General features: G+C 32.9%; 1 protein-coding gene across 1 annotated transcript; it reads left to right on the top strand.

Annotated features, from left to right (window-relative positions):
* The first annotated feature begins 122 nt into the window (after positions 1 to 122).
* On the top strand, positions 123 to 17,721 carry LOC120770175 (putative fatty acyl-CoA reductase CG5065). The gene is made up of 10 exons (XM_040097390.1): positions 123 to 439; positions 12,460 to 12,576; positions 14,137 to 14,241; positions 14,331 to 14,474; positions 14,539 to 14,673; positions 14,852 to 14,972; positions 15,054 to 15,353; positions 16,726 to 16,858; positions 17,007 to 17,264; positions 17,357 to 17,721. The coding sequence occupies exons 1-10, from the start codon at positions 200 to 202 to the stop codon at positions 17,502 to 17,504; spliced, it is 1,701 nt and encodes a 566-aa protein (XP_039953324.1). The 5' UTR covers positions 123 to 199; the 3' UTR covers positions 17,505 to 17,721.
* Positions 17,722 to 18,881: the final 1,160 nt, after the last annotated feature.

An 18,881-nucleotide genomic window follows, 5' to 3' on the forward strand; every position in this document is an offset into this window, starting at 1 on the left:
TTAAACGCAATTTGATAAAATCAAAGTAAACTCTACCCAACTACTTACAATATACTATATATCTTTACATACATATATAGAAATACTACTTACCCTATATACTATACATACCATACGAGTTAAAAAGCAAATAAATTAGAAAAAAAAATAATAAAAAATAAAAAGTAGAAAATAAACTACAAAATCCAACAAACACAAAATGGAGGGTTCAAATAGTCCACGTGATATGCTACTGCTCAATGGGCATGCCGAAGGTGCCGCGCATCACTTGGGCCTAACAAATGGCGGCGCTAGCGGTAGCAACAGTTTGCCAGCTGGCAATGTGAAAACCGATCACTTTAATGGTGATGATCTGTCGTCGAGCAGTTTTATGTCCATTCCACAATTCTATGCGGGACGTAGTGTATTCATAACCGGAGGCACTGGATTTATGGGAAAGGTGAGTGCAAGAAATTATTTTTGTAATGAAAGCTTGCATTATGAAAGCATTATTTTAAAAGCTTGTGTTGAAATATGAAAGCAAAAATTGTAATAAAAATACGAAAGAAAAACTAAATATAAATCATAAAAAAAATATCATATATAAATTATAAAAAATAAAAAACAATTACATACAGGAAAAGTATTGAGTGAAAGCTTCAAAATGTAGAATATAAAAGCTTTCGTCATATTATATAAGCACAAAATGAAAATTATAATAAAAATTATGAAAAAAAGCATACATATTAATTATAAAATAACAAAGTAATAATAAAAGAAAAAAAATATAATACTTACAGATAGAAAAAGTGTTGACATGAAAGCTTCAAATTGTAGAATGTGAAGGGTGATCCCTATTTTTGAAAGAAAAAACACTGAAACTTCAAATTAAATATTGAATGTTTATTATCATTCGAAAGAACATTCCCTGACATTTATTTTTTGAAGATTATCGCTTTGAAATGTAGGCCGCGGCTACGTCTGAGATAGTTAATCCGTTGAGTCTAAGTTTCGATGACTCGTTGGAGCATTTCGACTGGTAACTGGCGAATGACACGCATGATATTTTGCTTTAAGGCCTGAAACGAAACGGGATTGTCCGCATAGACTTTAAGCTTTACATATCCTCACAGGAAAAAGTCTAACGGTGTGATATCACATGATTCTCGTGACCAATCGACCGCTCCAAAAAGTGAAATTAATGTGATGTGAGAAGTGGCGACGTTATGTTCAAACCAAAAAGGTCGCCGAGATCACGAGCTTCAATTTCAGTCATCAAATAAGCGGTTATCATGGCGTGTCTTCTGTTCCATTATAGTGGTTTTTGATCAATGCATGGTTCAAATTGATCATTTTTTTTCTGTAGTGATTGGTATAAACAGTTTCACACCAGGTTTTAGAAGCTCGCACAGAACATTGCCTTCTTCCCGAATCGGTCTGTTTCTGCAGTCGTTGTTGATGCGTGTCTCGGAATAACTCATGATTTTCTCTGTTTAGGATTCTTAAAATATATAAATTTTTCGTCGCCAGTGACAATTCAATGCAAAATTATTTTTCTTTCGTGCCTTTGAAGCCAAATTTTACAGGTGTTTTTTTGGTTTCCCATTTGGGTTTCATTGAATACATGTGGCGGCCATTTTCCACATTTTTGGATCTTTCCTAAGAGCTTTCGAACGATCTGAAATTCTTTGCTGTGCAACATTTATCATGGCTGCCATTTGCTATTGACTCAAAGTACCATCCCCATCCAATAATGCTTGCTGTTCGGCATCTTCAAGCTTTTTTGTTGGTCTTCCACGTTCTGCATTTCTCACATCAAAATCATTACCTCTGAACAGTTGAATCATGTCTTTTGCATGTTGCTTCTGATATGTATAACATGATCACCATATGCCTCGACAAGCATACATTGCGACTCTGCAGCACTTTTCTTCAAATGTATGACTTCTTTTACAAATGAGTTACTTAAGTATGTTCAAGGTGGTGGTTTCGGTTTAAGGTAAATTCCCAAGTAGTCTCGCCAACCTTATGCAAATAATATTGAATGACATGATGGCATAGCCCAAAAGAAAACTAACACCTCAAGTAACTCATTGCCTCATACGCGATAAGGCCTATGGAAAGCATTCAAAAGAGCAGCTAGTATTTGCATTAGTGGAGATCTTGGAACAACGACAAGTCAGGCTTTAAACGTGATTTCATTTATTGCCCACAGACTATCCACAGAAGTCTGCCCACATACTTGAGCTGCCATTGAAGTCAGTCCTTAATTTGACTCCTCTTATGCATTAGTCGTCTGTAAAAAGTCTGTAAGCTCTCGTTTCTACCCAATTCTATCGATTTTCGAAATCATATAGTATTAAATTTAAATTCTGTCCCTAACATTGCCTTCCCTTCCAGAGAGGAGTGGGGAAAAAATTGAAGATTACAAGACAGAGAGTCCAACTAGTGGGAGGTGGGATATTTACAGCAAAATTATATACCAGAGGCTTTCACCTACCAAGGCACTGTAGTATCTTCGAAGCGAAGAACACAACAATTAAAGAAAGCTTTCTTGTTCCAACAATGCGTTTTCTCACAATAATATATTTATATACTATATTTAGACATATGGCCTATAGGCTTTGAAATCACTGAAGGCGCTTAGGGTTTCATTAAAGATAGTGAAAAAATGCCTTGACCTTTTAGTACAAGTACATTCAACTATTAAATATCTATTATATTCACGATAAACCTACAAAGAGTGCCAGGACTTAGTGATATTCCTGGCAACTGTGAAGCAGATAAACTAGTCATAATAGGCCCTACCCTAAACCTAGAAAGAGGGGATTCCTATATCTCTGTCTACTTTTTGTCATTTAAGCGACAGATTTGTTATAAATATAGTTAAGTATAGGTGGAGTCAATACCTACTTGCCAAAAAAGTAGACAAGCGTGGTACGAACGGAATATGGGCCGTAAAAGCCGACTGTTAACATTCAAAAGGAATGACATAAGAACTTTAGTAGAAATGCTAATAAGTCATTGTCTAATTGACAGACATGACAGCATACTGGGAACATCATACATTGACTATTGTAGAAGCTGAGAGCAGAGAAGGTAGAAGAAGAAAAGAAACATCATAGTGACTAAAAAGAAGAGGAGACTATATAGTAGGACAACTTCTATGCGAATGCAAATCTCTGTATAGGAAATCAATTGCCACTATTTTTCGATGGATTCTTGACGATGTTTCGGAGGTTGCACAGAAAAAACTTTTTGTATTGAAGAACTGCTTCAGAAACACGGGGTGGTTCAGAGAGCTTATAATAGAGTGAGGGGATTTTACTGCCGTTGGCTTCACTGTAGACCTCCTGAAGGCCTGTCCGCTCTACCTACCTACCTACTCACATATAAATATGTATGTATAACAAAACAAGTTCTTAAAAAAGTAGCGAATAACTTCTGCTCGAGCGCTTTCTTTTACTCGTGTCAACCCCTTTTCTGCTCGCTATTTTCATGCATCTCGCTCTTACATAATAAACCTGCTAAATTATCCTACTTGAAATAGTTTCAAACCCCCCCACAATTTTTCAAAGCTCGGTAATTACGAAATTCTTGACACAAAAGTGTACTTCAAATTACAATACAACAAAACAGACACACACGCACGAACTTGTATTAGTTGGCATGTTGCAACATTTGTTTTCATTTATTTATTCATTTGTTCATTCATTCATTCATTCATCCGCCCCATTGTTAGCTGTTTGTTTACATTAATTCGGGGTTTGTATTGTTGCCCGCTTCAAGGCGGCATCACGCGGGCTCGGGCTCATCACGAAAATCTGTTGGTACATTTGCGAAATAAAAACGAGAAAAATATTACTAAAAGTTGGAGATAATGATAAATGACACTGAGACATTTGTTGCGCATTTCTTGTTGGAATTTCGGTTTTTTTTTTCCTCCACTGTCACGAGACAGCGTGTGTTTGTTGTAAATTTTCTTGCTGCATTAAAATTCCTATTCCACTTTTAATTCGTGGACAAAGGCCCATGACGTTATTGTGTATTCATTTCTTTTTTTCCCTCAAATTTAGGGCGCATAAAAGTGCGTGTGGCATGAATTAATTTGGTGAGTGGATCAAAATGCTTGTAGTATGACATTTTCGAGAATTACATAAAATGAGATGATATTTTCTGAGGAAAATATAAATAGCCTCGTATTATGTAATAATTCTTCAGATTAGGTATAGTGAAAAGTTTTGAAATTTGAAAAGATCCGCTGTCTCTTAAATCACGTAACTAAAGGTATGACAATGTCCTCGTATATCTCGTATAGCTCATCGTTCCTTTGCTGTTCTCAATGCGCAAGGATCAGAAATCTCACGCAGTCCCTCGAAAACTCGTAACACCGATTCATCAGATGTTGTCATCGTCCATGCCTCTGTTAATCTGTTAATACTGGTTCCAAGTTAGACGAAAGTACGAACAGCTCGGAGAGGCCCTTTCCGATCCCGAGATAGCTTTTAGTATTACTCAATGTCAGTTAACACAGTCGTATTAGTTTTGCGGTGATGCTTAATGGGTTTGCAGTGATCGTCATCAAAAGTCTCTCATCCAAAGCTGTTGTTTTCTTTTCAATCGGGGTGTTTTTACGTGGCACGCACCAAACTCACTTTTTAAATGGATGTCTTTTGGCTACCCACAGGATACTTGGTCTAAAACCGGTAGTCGTGAGCTGCTTGATCCATATGTAAAAGAATCGTTTCTGCCCGCGCCCCAAGTGAATGGCGCCCAGAGAACTTTTCTCGTGAATTTCCATACATAACACCATCCTCCTCTGCCATTTTATGGTCGCAATAATCATTCACCTGTGCTAGCCATTGCTCGAATTGTTGAAAATTTCGAGCGTACATTTTCTGTACCTAATGTTTAAATGCCAATAAGACAAAGAACCGCTCGAAGTAAAGAAATATTGTTACCAATCAGGCAAGTGTGCCCAAAGACCGCAATTTGTCGATTTCAAAACGTTCTCAAGAATTGGAATTGTCTCAAACCACAAACTGGCAGATTTTGAGAAAGAACTTTGACCTCTCACTCAAGTTCTAAAGCCATTAAACACCCTAAACGTCGTATATTTCCTGCTTTTGCCTTGGAACAACTCAAAAACGATAATGACATTTTAAGAAAATCATCTTTTTCAATGAGGCTCACTTTTAGCTGAGTGATGCAGTACATAAAGGAAACTGTTGATCCTGGTGCGAAGAATATTCACAAATTATTCATGAACAACCATTTCATTCACCTAAATTGACAGTTTGATGTGGTTTTTGGTCTGATGGAATCATCGGTCCGTATTTGTTTTGGTACCGATCGATGATAACCAACTTTTTTTGGCCGTAACTGGAAGAAATTGATCTTGACAATATCTGGTTCCAATAAGACGGGGCTACATGCCACACGGCAAGTTCCAAAGTTTGGAGATTCGATTATTTCCAGAAGTTGTGATATCTAATGGCCTCCAAGAAGTTGTGATTTAACACGATTAGACTACTTCTTGTGGGGATATTTGAAGTCAACACGCAGTAAAGAAAATATAGCAGCCGAAGCTGATAATGTACAAAAATACCGCGAAGAGTCGATTCGGCGTCATGCGCAGTAATGGAACGACTTGGGTCGAGATCTAAAATTGAAAGCACACAAAATAGAGCTTGTGCAAGAAATGAAGACGCTCAATCTTTCCAAGCAACATCGCTTCCTTCTATGGGCTCTTGAAAAGTTCCAAGAAGATCCACGTTTTCAGCGAGACTTATTTCTAGCGCAATGGGTATGTAAACAAGCAAAATTACCGCATTTGGAACAAAGAGCAACCAGAAGAGATTCAAGGGGTGATTTGTGGGCCGATGGAGTCATCGATATATATTTCTTCAAAAATCACTCCGGTGAGAACGTACGCGTCAATGGCGACCTCTCCGTTATCACGTTTATTTATTAGAACTTTCAAAATTTAAAAGCCCAGGTTGAGACAATAGTCAAGCGTTATATACAAATCTTTCAAAACCTTGGCGAATTTTTCGTACTCCACAACTTAAAAAACTCAAAACTCATACAAAGTCTTGACAAAACTAAATCTTTTACAACATCCATGAATATGCACTAAACATTAACCGTTATAAAAACTTGCACACCTACACCTGTAAAAGTGCTGCCACCTTACGGATGCGGATGCGGATATGAATATGCGGATGCGATGCGCCCACGAGCAGGATATCTTTATTTACTCAACACATAAGCAATTGAGTGCGGCGACATGTAATGCGAGTAGCCACGTGGTTTGAGGGGCGGGAGCACTTAGTTAACTACACTCATAAAAAAATTACAGTTATGCCCTAGTGCATGAGTAGATACAGCGTGATAGAACTTGTACCAGGTTAGTGTGCTTCAACGTGAGTGTGACCATAAAAGTAATGAGCGCCATAAAAAACAGAAGGCGACGCAAACAGTGAAGACACAACAAGCGTGTAAGTGAGCTATAGTAAACGTAAAAAAGTTAGGATAACATGGTAGAATGGCATGGAAGAGAACCATACCAATTATGCCACGACTGCGGAACAATGTTTGTAAGCTTGCGTGCACGTTAATTCGGGCGCATAAAAGTCGTATGATTATATCTGTGAATATGTAGCGCAAATTTCTACCCAGCGAGCATTCTTTTACAGGCAAAAAATTAGAGAAAGACCGAAATGTGTGAGTGCGAAGAGCTTGACAAGCTGGCCGACAGGGGTAATACTCGAAAATTCTATGGAAATATGCGGCAACTAATATAAAGTTTCAAGACCGGAGCATACTGTTGTAGAAACCGAAGATATACAGTGACTAATGGAAGGTTTCAAGACCGGGGTATACTTTTGTAGAAACTCCAGAGGTGATCAAGTGACTGACGCTTAGAGCATACTGAAATTATGAAGAGAAGACCTCTCCAGTCTGCTATATGGTAGTGAAAGCATAACACCGGGGGATGGAAACCCGATTCTCTAATCGGAGACGATGGAGCAAGACGTTCCATTGCTCAACCATGAAGAAGTTCCAAAAGCAATTTCCCGTTTGAAGAACAACAAAGCGGCGGGGGCTGGGGATTTCCGGCCAAGCTTCTCAAATGCGGTGGCGAATAACTGATAAGGAACATGCATTAGCTTGTTTGTAGAATATGGTCGGACGAAAGCATGCCTGACGACTGGAATTTAAGTGTGCTATGATCAATGCACAAAAAGGGAGACCCTACAGTCCGCGCTAACTACCGTGAGAAAATCCCCCTCCACATCGCATATAAGGTTTTATCGTACGTATTGTGTGAAAGTTTAAAGCCCACCGTCAACAAACTGCCATAGGGGCTTTAGATCTGGAAGATACGGAAAATCTTGGAAAAGATCCGTGATAAGAGAATCGACACCTACAACCTCTTCGTCGATTTTAAAGCTGCTTTTGACAGAACGAAAAGAACCTGTCTTTATTTTGCTATGTCTGAATTTGGTATCTCCACAAAACTAATACGGCTGCGTTGAGCAAAACCCAGAAGGTCCGTCAGGATCGGGCAGAACCTCTCCGAGCCGTTCGATATCAAACAAAGTTTCAGACAAAGCGACTTACTCTAGTTCGAAGCAAATGGGTCTGGTAGTGAACGAGGACCAGACTAGATATCTTCTGTCATCAAACAAACAGTCGTCACACTCGCGACTTGACTCCCACTTCACTGTTGACAGTCATAACGTCGAAGTCATAGATGATTTCGTCTATCTTAGAACCAGCATTAACACCAACAACAACGTCAGCCTCGACGTTCAACGCAGAGTAACTCGTGTCAACAGCTGATACTTTAGACTGAGTAGGCAATGGAGCAGTAAAGTCCTCTCTCGACGTAAGAAGACCACATTCTACAAGTCCCTCATCATTCCCGTCCTGCTATAGGGTGCAGAGGCATGAACGATGACTATAGCTCATGAGTCGACGTTACGAATTTTCGAGAGAAAGGTTCTGCGGAAGATTTATGGTCTTTTACGGATTGGCAACGGCAGCGGAATATCGCAGTCGATGGAACAACGAGTTGTACGAGATATTCGAAAACATTGACATAGTCCAGCTCTGAGCGTATTCGACGCAGAACCCCGGGGGGAATCAAAGGAAAAGCAAGACCTCTACTCCAGTGTTGCGTTTTCCACCTACTGAAGATTAGGGCTAACTTAAAATCGTATAGATTTAATTCTAGTAGCGCCATCTATGTGTCAGGCCGCGTACTTTTGACCTGTTATATGATTAGAGAAGATGATATGTGAGCATTATTGTCTATATATACATACAAATATACATATATATATAACTATGTATATCATATACCCAAACACACGTACTATCCCAGCGCCAATCACGATTGCATGAGCATGGTCTGGATGATTGGGTGATTGGTTGAGGCGCGTGGAAGATGCCGCTAATGGGCGGTCGATAAACAGCGCGACAACGGTGACAAGTGTTGAAAATGCGATAAATAATCACAAGCAGCTTTTTAGTAAGAACAAAGAACTAATGAATAATTACTACCGATCTTTAGCTGCTTGTTGGCAGAAGAGTTATTTATTGACGGCATGCATGGGTGGCAACTTAATGGGCGGTTTGTGTACGCTATTCGAAGGTTACTTTAATCCTTTCAAAAGCGATTAGTGGTTTGCTGATGTCGTTTGAAGTCGATTTTTGGTATGGTTTTTGTTTTTATTTTTATTTTTTTTTGTTATCGACGTAACAATTACTCAGCTCATTACACTAACGTACGGAGTTTGAGTTGATAAACGGGTAAAGTGCGGTGAGTAGAGCAGTTCCAATTGGAAATAGCAGCAGAAAAAGCAAGTAAGTAGGTGAATGACAGAGAGTATGGCAGCGGGTGGCGGAAAGCCAGTGATGTTTTTATGCACACATGCAATTGCTTAGTTTCATTAGCGCACGCTTAGTATATTTTTAGGCGTTAGCTCATTGTGGCGCGCTCATATGTGGCATATTACATATAAACAGTTATGTAGTTGTTGTTATTGTTGTATATATTACATATATACAGTTAGCTAGTTGTTGTTATTGTTGCTGCACTGTTATATTAAACATACGGTAATTGCTTTTAATTGCGCTGTTTGCTATTGTTGTAGTCGCCATGCTGGATTTGTTTATTTCGCAGTTCTTTTTTTTTTGTTTTTGTTTTTGTATTTTTCGTTTTTTTCTTACTTTCTTTTCATTGCTGACATTTTTATGGCTGGCCCCTGTCGTGCACATGCCTATATACTTATGGGTGTATGTATGTGTGTGTATTTGTGCGTATGTGCAAATATGCGTATTTAGCTGCCGCGGCCGTGTTTAGTAAGGTTATTATTAAAATTTTCGCCCGCGTTCGCTTGTACAGCCCGATTTACATACGGGCGTTGTATGACATTTCGGCATGTAGAAATGTGAAATATACATACTTACACACACATAAGCGCGCTTATTATATTTAATATTTGTGTCGGCACATTGCGCCTGATGATCTCAGCTTGTGGTGCCGGTTGGGGGGTGCGACAATGGGTAGTTTCGCAACTTGCTTGTCATTAGTGTGAGGTTAGGTACGAACAAGCTTAAATAGAAGTGAAAGATTTGAAAAGTTAATGCTTTTCTAAATACGAGCGGTCTACTTATACTACATATACTTTAAATATATAAGCATATACCGGTACTTTAAGTACATAAAATTCATTAAAATTAGAAAAGGAAAACTTACTGTTACTTTTATGATTTTTTTCAGGACTAAATTCAAGAAATGAAAAAAAATATATATTTTTCTTATATATATTTTTTTTTATTATATTTTTTTTATTATATTTTGCATAATATTTTATATATTGGGTAGTCGAAAAAGTCTTTTCGTATTTTGTCAATAGATGTCGTTGCAGTCGTATATCTCCAGTACTACCAATCACATTGTATCATGCTATATAGTGTTGGAAAGGTGAGATTTTAAGCTTTCTTTAACCAAAAAAGAATTAAATTCGGGCGAGTTTATAAAAAGTTACAGCTGTTCAAAAATTAGTGAAATAATAATGAAGAAATTCGCTATATTTTGAAGTCTTGAAGTTTGATTGGTAATGCGAAAATACTTTTTCGGCTACTAATATGTATATAAATACAGTAAAAACATACATTTTTTATATAAATATTAAATGCTAAAATATACATATCTTCTATATATGTACATATTATGCACCTTATTATTTTATTGCTCAAAGTGTTCAAATTTGTTCCGGAAATATCACAATAACCTTAGAACATGGGCATAATGAATTAAACACACAACATGTACAATATGTATAACCCAAGTATACTCGCAAATATACTGCCACCCACTACTACCACAAAGCACAAAGGTCATTGTCTCGCTCTGTATGATTAATGGATAATGTCAATACTGTAATTATGAACGAACAAAAAAGTCTATGCATACATTACGGCGTTAAAGCAGTAAAAAAATACACAATTTATATAAACGTTATGTACTCAAATATATCTTCTATATGGTATAAATATAAGTGTGTACCATTGTTTTTTATGGCTTAAAGTGTATAAATTATACATATACAGACAGATATTAATAGTTAAGTTTTTGTATTGGAAGATAAACATACTAAATACATTAATTGATGTTCCATAGGCAATTGATGAGAATTTATTACGTATTATGTAGGTAACTCGTTCTACAATAATATGCTGAGCAAATGGAAATTACATTTCCACCATTTTTGGAATATATAGTAAAAGTGCTTACTAATGAAAAATTCTTTTAATACTATAAGAAAACTGAATAAATGGATTTGTTGAAGGCTTCTAATTTAAAATTTAAGTGTTATTGTTAACTAATGAAAAAATCATAAAATAAAATTATGAAAATATAATTAAAATAAATGAAAAAATTAAGGAAATAATAATAATATTCTAAATAAATAATAAAAACAAAATAAATATAAAAAATTAAAAAAAAATTATAAAAAAAATTAAAATAATAAATGCCAAAAAGTAAAAGTATGTACATAACATATATGTATGTATCTCTTCATAAAAAAATGTAAATAAATTAAAAAATGAGAAAACATTATAAATAATAACAAACTGTATAAGAAACGAAATAACAAAAAATTGAAAATAAAATAAAAATGTAAAAAAAATAAATAAAAAATATTAAAAATTAATAAAAATAAATAAAAAATATTAAAAATAATTAAAAAGGTAAAACACAAACATAATAAATTGTGTAGACTTTTCAAAATATTTAATGATTATACTGTTTCTCTCAGATTCCTCCTTCAAAATTATAGAAACACAATTTTTCTGTTATTTTGTAAAGTCAGAGTTAATTCTTTATAAAAATAAAAATGTAATAAATAAAAAAACTAAAACATATATAAAATAATCACAAAATTTATTGAAAAAATAACAAAAAAATTAATAAAATTTAAAAATAAAATAAAAATATGCAAACAAATTATAAATGTTAAAAAATATTAAGAATAATAAAAAGAAATAAATTGAAAATTAATGAAAAAAATATGTTAAAATAATTACACATTTTATAAAATAACAATAATTATATTGCAATGCCTGTTAAAAAAAAAAAAATATTTAAATAAAAATAAAATATCAAAGAAATAATAACAAAATGTGTTGAAAAATTAACAAAACATTACAAAAAAAATTATCAAAAATAGTTAAGGAAAAATTAATAAAATGTAAAAAAAAAATTAAAAAGGAAAAAATCAAAATATGAAAATAATTAAAATGTAATTAAAATAGTTTACAAATATTAAAAACACCAACAAAATATATTAAACAAAAATAATGTAAAATAAAAGTTTTAAAAAGATTGTAAATATCATAAAAAAATTATAAACACACATAACAATAAATTGCAAAAAATAAAAAAACTTAATAAAAAATAAAAAATAAAAAAATGAAATAAAATAGTTTAAAAAAAATATAAATTAATTTTAAAAATTAAAAAAATATTAAAAGCAAAATATAAATTTGAATAAATTAAAAAAAAATAGAAATATAATGAAAATAAATAAAACTAAAAATAAAAAAGTGTCAAAAAAATTAAAAATAAAAAAGTTAATAATAATGATATTGATTATTTTAAATTTTTGCTTTTTTTGACACTTTAAAATTAATTTTTATTTATTATTGATTATGTGATCGTTAATTCAAATATATAATTCAAAAACAAAAATATTAATAATGACAATAGGAATAATAATAATAATAATATTAGTATTAATAAAAATAACAATAATCAGCTTCTATCTCTGTTATCAAGCTAATTATTTTGTTGAGAATGCGTAAAGTATTGAAATTTATTTTTTAACGTTTGCATTTACCTTTATTTATTATAAAAATAAAATTAACTATTATACTAATAAAACTTTTCTCATATCTTTGCAGGTTCTTGTTGAAAAATTATTACGTTCATGTCCAGACATAAAAAATATTTATCTATTAATAAGACCAAAACGAGGACAAGAAGTCTCAGCGCGTTTAAATGAGCTGCTTAATGCACCGGTAAGTGAAGTATTTTTCAAACTAAAGCAAAAATTAAATATTATATTGACAAATCATTGTTTGAAATCTGAATATTAAAACCAAAACTATTCGAAAAGCTAAGTGCTGGTTATAGAAGTAAAAAAACAAGATTTCAAAATAAAACAAAAAAAATTAATTAAAAAATATTAAAAATTAAAAAAAGATCGGAAGAGCACAAAAAATATAAAAATTATAAAAATACTTTTAAAAGTAAAAAAAATTAAATTAATAAAAAAAAGTATAAAATTAAAAATTAAATAAATTAAAAAAAATAAATTTCACAAAATTTAAAAAATAAAACAAAAAATTAAAAATTAAAAAAAATTAAAAACTAAAAAAATAAAAAAATTAAAAAAAAAATAAAAAAATAGAAATAAAAAAAGCTTTAAATTAAAAAATTTAAAATTAAAAAAAATTAAAAATGTTCATCAATTGCTAGCTTGTTGTAAAAAATTAAATTTTTAAAAAGCGTTCGAGTAAACGACTTAACTCTTAGTGTAGAGAATTCAATTTTTAATCAATCCTTCTATAACTTTTTCCCAATTTTTGCAAAATTACCGAGCTTTTTCATTATTTAAATGGTAACTTTATCACCTAATCATCGCAAATTTAACATTCAAACCAATATTAGCTGTAAATTATCCAATATACATATTGCACAAGAAAATATGTTACTCATACGCCCTGTTGACTTCAAGAGAAATTTTATCACTGAATCTTCCATAATGAATGTGTATGTAAATTTGTATTAATGATAAAAACACAACTAAATAAATTTTGTTGCTATTTTTAAAAGTAATTAAATTCCGAAGCTGTTTTGATCCATAATAGATATGTTCAAGTCTCAATCACAGTGACAGAATAGCAAGGCAACATATTCAGCGACAAAAATATTGCGCTATAAGATCAGCTGAGTAGCTACAGAAAAGCAGCAGTGTCGCATTATTGGTGTAGTTACTTGCAGCCTCGAAAATTCCTAATATTTTCATAATATGGACTATTTTGTAAGACTCCATACGAATATCAAATATTACTCATACGCCCTGGTGGCTTTCACTATATACACAGTGTAGGAAACAAAGTTAAAAAGTTTTAGTTCATGCTTAATAACGAAGCAAAGCATTGGTTTCGCGTCTAAACATTCAATTTGTTGCTACAAATATTCCCTACTGACCACACTTCTAAGATAATATATATGGAAACAGCTTTGTTATGTAGTAAAGTAAAGGTACGTGAGTAAGAGTAAAAGTATCTGATTGAGTATCACACTTTTACAGGCCGGTGTTAACGGTAATTTGTTGTTAGTATAATTAGTTTACTACTATAATATATATCATAAAGTGTTTTCTTTGAAACAATAGAATAATTGACCTTCCTTGCTGCTTACAACACGAATTTTTGTATTCAATTGTAGCAGCAACAACTAGCAATTTGTCATACAATTCTATCATTTAGGTATAATTATGACTACTAACGAATTTTTATATTGTAAACATATGCCAAATTAATGGTTTTTATATTTTTCCATTATTCATGCAGCTTTTTGAAACATTGCGAAGGGAGAAACCAAAGGAATTGAGTAAAGTTATTCCTATATCTGGTGATATAACATCCGAGGAATTGGGCATCTGTGAAAATGATCAGGTAAGGATACAAATAACTACACTGATATGTTTGTTTATATATTTATTTATTTTTGTTTATGGAAAAATAATATCCATTTTTGTTTCCAGGCGCTACTTTGTCGCACAGTATCCATTGTATTCCATTCAGCTGCCACCGTGAAATTCGATGAAAAGCTCAAATTATCTGTCACAATCAACATGCTTGGGACAAAGCGTTTGGTTGAGTTGTGCCATCGCATGATGTCCTTAGATGTGAGTAACCATAAAATATTTCAAATAAAATAATTTTTAATTTGATTTACTATATATTTAACAGGCACTAATACACGTCTCCACTGCCTATTGCAATTGCGATAGATCCGAGGTATCAGAAGTTATATATGCACCACCCTATAATCCCGACGATATTATTTCTTTGATCAATTGGCTTCCTGAGGATATGCTCGATCAGGTAAATAAACGTAGGATAACCAAAAACATAAATTATATATATCAATTTAGGCTTAGAGCATAACATAAGTAGATAGTTGAGAACTCTCTCTGACTCTCATTCTTGTATAATATTATATTACATCTTCTTCTTCACCTCTTTTGCTTCGAAAAATATCTAATTTCAATATAATTTTCAGCTAACCCCATCGTTGATTGGCAAACGCCCCAATACGTATACATTTACGAAAGCCTTAGCGGAGCATATGCTACTCAAAGAAGCTGGCAATCTGCCTGTGGCCATTGTGCGGCCTTCTATAGGTTAGTATCCTCAATTTACCGCATAACTAGAGTAAATATAAAATTTAAACCATTAATTTACGCTCTTTCTTTCGCTTCTAGTGATCGCCAGTTTGAATGAACCGTTTGCCGGTTGGGTGGATAATTTTAATGGTCCAACTGGTTTGGTAGCCGCCGTCGGTAAAGGTCTATTCCGCACAATAATGTGTGAAAAGAATTATGTTGCCGATATGGTACCTGTCGATATTGTGATTAATTTAATGATTGCCGCAGCATGGCGCACAGCGACGCGAAAAACTGATAATTTAGCGATATATAATTGTTGTACTGGACAACGACATCCCATACAATGGGGTGAATTTGTTAGTTATGCCATGAAACACGTACGAAAGCATCCACTGGGTGAGTTAATATTGTATATATCTATACCTAAAATAATTTGTATTTGTATCTAAAAATAATTTGTAAAAGAAAAGGAAAAATATTTTTATTTTGCCTTAAGATTATTTTATTTAAAAAAAAAAAATGAAAATATTATCAACTTCTGGCGCTCCTTGGGAACTTTAGCCTGTGTCCTCAAAGCATCCCGGTCATTTGAATTATTTTTGTAATTTTGTACGCCAAGCCTTCCTTGAGATCGTCAATTCATAAAAATATTGCGTCAATAAATAAGGTTTCGACATTAATTTCAAAAACAAAATAAAAAAACTAAAACTAATTAATAACAGTTCAAGAAACATATTGAATTTTTCCTGCAGCGGTGGCGCATAGGGGAAAAATTGGGAACACGGATTGGGGATATTCGCACGGGCCGGAAATGGGAGCAGGTCACCAACCGGAAATGAAATTACCGTACTATACTTTCGGTTTGAAAACCTAACAGGAAACCATAAACTGGAAACGGATGTAATTTTATTTGATTTCCGTTTTTTGACATCCAGTAAGATTTTTGAGCCAGAAATAATGTACCTTAATCTCAGTTCCGGTCCCGATGTTGTAAAACGGAAATTGTAGCAAAAAACGGAAGAGCAATTTACATCCGTTTCCAGCTTATGACTGCCGGACCGGAAATCCATAACCGTAATTTAATTACCGACTCGGATGATATTAACCGGAAGTAAAATGTACATCCGTTTCCGTTTTGTGACTTCTTGTTAGGTTTTCGGACCGGATGTATAGTACCGTAATTCCACTTACGGTCGAGGACCAATTATTTTCTCCAGAAGTAAGTTGTAGAATTCGAACGATAGACAGTCACCTTGTCTGAAACTTCGTTTGGAATTGAACGGCTCGGAGATGTCCTTCCCAATCCTGATAAAGTCTTTTGGTATTGTTCAACGTCAGTTTACACAGTCGTGCTAGTTTTGCAGGGTTCAAAAATCATAGTTTTGAGAAAAACGCATTTGAAGTTATACACGTGCATTCCAGAGCGTCCTAGAAGCCTATGCTACAGTAGTTTACAGTAATTTCGCGAATGTCCTGTTAGAGGCTGTTTCTTGCAAATTTCGACTTCAGTCAAATAACTCGAAGAGTATTTGCGTGACTTACCTCAAATTTTCAGATATATTTCCTGATAAAATGTGCAAAAGAATTATTTTTTTTGAAATTCTGACCACCGTTAACGCCTAAAACTGTTGTATACCTATTAGCCTAAGACAACACTAATATAATAGTTTAGCAAATTACTTAAACGTTCAACGTTGCCACAAATACGATTTCGTTGTAGTACATTTCATGAATAATAAATATGCACAATTTCTTCTCCACCATACAGAGGGCTGCCTGTGGTATCCGACGGGTGTGTTACGCATGAATCGTCCATTGAATGCAGCACATGGCTTCCTTGTACACTACTTACCGGCCTATATATTGGATATTGTCGCGCGACTGATGGGCAAGAAGCCATTGTAAGTATATATGTACATATATAATTGTAGGGATTAAGTAAATGACAGCTATTAAATGGCATTACTACTTACCAAAATTCAACTAACTTCTGCTCTAACTTTTTTCTTTTTATTACTTTTTTTTCTTTTCCTCGCATATGTACGTTAGCATGGTAAATATACAAAATAAAATCGCCAAAGCTGTTGGCTGCTTGGAATACTTTGCTACACACCAGTGGCGATTCAGAGACGACAACGTGCACGCACTCCTCAACGCGCTGAGTCAAAAGGATCGCGAAACGTTTGTGTTCGATGTGCGCACCATTAACTGGGAGAACTATGTTGAGCGTTATGTATTGGGCTTTAGGGAATTCTTATTTAAACAACGTCCAGAATCGCTGCCTGCGTGTCGAAAGCGTTTGATGCGGTAAGTGTGTGCGAAATATTTGAAAATTGCTTTGAAATATTTTTTGTTTGTCTGCTTCTTCATTACTAACATTTGTTTATCGTTCACAATAGATTGTATTATCTGCATCAGCTGACCAAAGTGGTGGCGGTGATGTGCACTTGGCGCTTCCTAATGGCGCACTCGAAACGTCTGAATGCCTTGTGGACGGCATTCTTGCAGAACGTCTTCAAACTTATACGATTAATACCATTTTTGTAATATTCAAAACGGACGGTGCAGTGCAGTTGAATTATATATATATATATAAATAAATAAATACATATGTAGCAGCAAAAGCAGTAGTGGGGAGAAGAAATAACAAAACGCTCTTATGCTGTTATAATTGCATAAATATTTAAATTAATTGTGTATGAAATGTTTACTTGATACAATATATACGTATATATATATATTTGTATTTATATGCATATATTATTATAAATATATTTTTTGTTATTGTTTTTTTTTTTTAATTTTTGTCTATATTTTACGGCAGTTAAGTTTAAATTAATTTAATTATTTTCATTTATAATTTTTGTATTGTAATAAAATTGTAAACGAACGAAGGAGAAAGAAGTAATAAATTAATTAAAACAACAATAAAAAAATATTAAGTCGAAGGGTTAGTAGTAAAGCAAAAATAATTAATAAAGCAAAATTATGATACAAAAAAAGGCGTAGACATATTAGTGTGTGAGATTAAAAATTAAAAAAAAAATAAAATAAATTTAAAAAATTATAAATAAATAAAAAAAATTATAAATAAATAAAAAAAAAATTATAAATAAATAAAAAATAAACAAATGAACGATAACAAATATTTGCAATTACGCTAAAGCATATACAGCTATAGCATATAATGCGCATTCTTTAAAATGTATTACCAAATAAAGCAGCGCATTAAGTAAAAAAAATTAAATAAAATAATAAATAAAGTGCAAATGCAAAATTTACAAAAAATTATGAAAACAAAAACAAAAAAAAAAAACATTTTGTATGAACCTTAAGCCAAGCAATGCAGCACAAGTCTATGTATTTTGCCTTTTTAACCTTCATTTCATTTCACAATTTTTAAGCTTTTACGAAATGCATGCAAATTAAAAAAAAATTAGCAGAAAATCGTATTTATAGTAAATTATGATTTTTTTTTGCAATTTAGTGCATGCAAAAGCGCCGAAAAAAAATATTTTTTATAGTTTGCTGCTTAAATATAATAATAAAATAATTTTTTTTATTCAATTGGTTTGCCAGGCAAAGCAATAAAAGCAATTTCATTGGCATATAATTAGGTAAAGTTACAAACAAACTATTATATATACGATTATATACAAATATACGCATATATTAGCATATATGAAATATTGAAATATTTCCAATAAAGACACTAGCAAGTGAAATGGTTTAGTTTAAACAAATAAAAGCTAAATTTAATTTACCAAAATAAAGAAAAAAATATATTAAAAAACGCAAATGAAAGTAAAAAAGGTTATTTAAATAAAAGTGCATGGAAGAGCAACTAAATAAAAGCATTATAAGTCTAATAGCAATCGTAGTTTTACAATTAATTAATTAATTAATTAATTATATTGAGCATTT

This window comes from Bactrocera tryoni, chromosome 3, assembly GCF_016617805.1.
Source record: "Bactrocera tryoni isolate S06 chromosome 3, CSIRO_BtryS06_freeze2, whole genome shotgun sequence".
NCBI lineage: Eukaryota > Metazoa > Arthropoda > Insecta > Diptera > Tephritidae > Bactrocera > Bactrocera tryoni.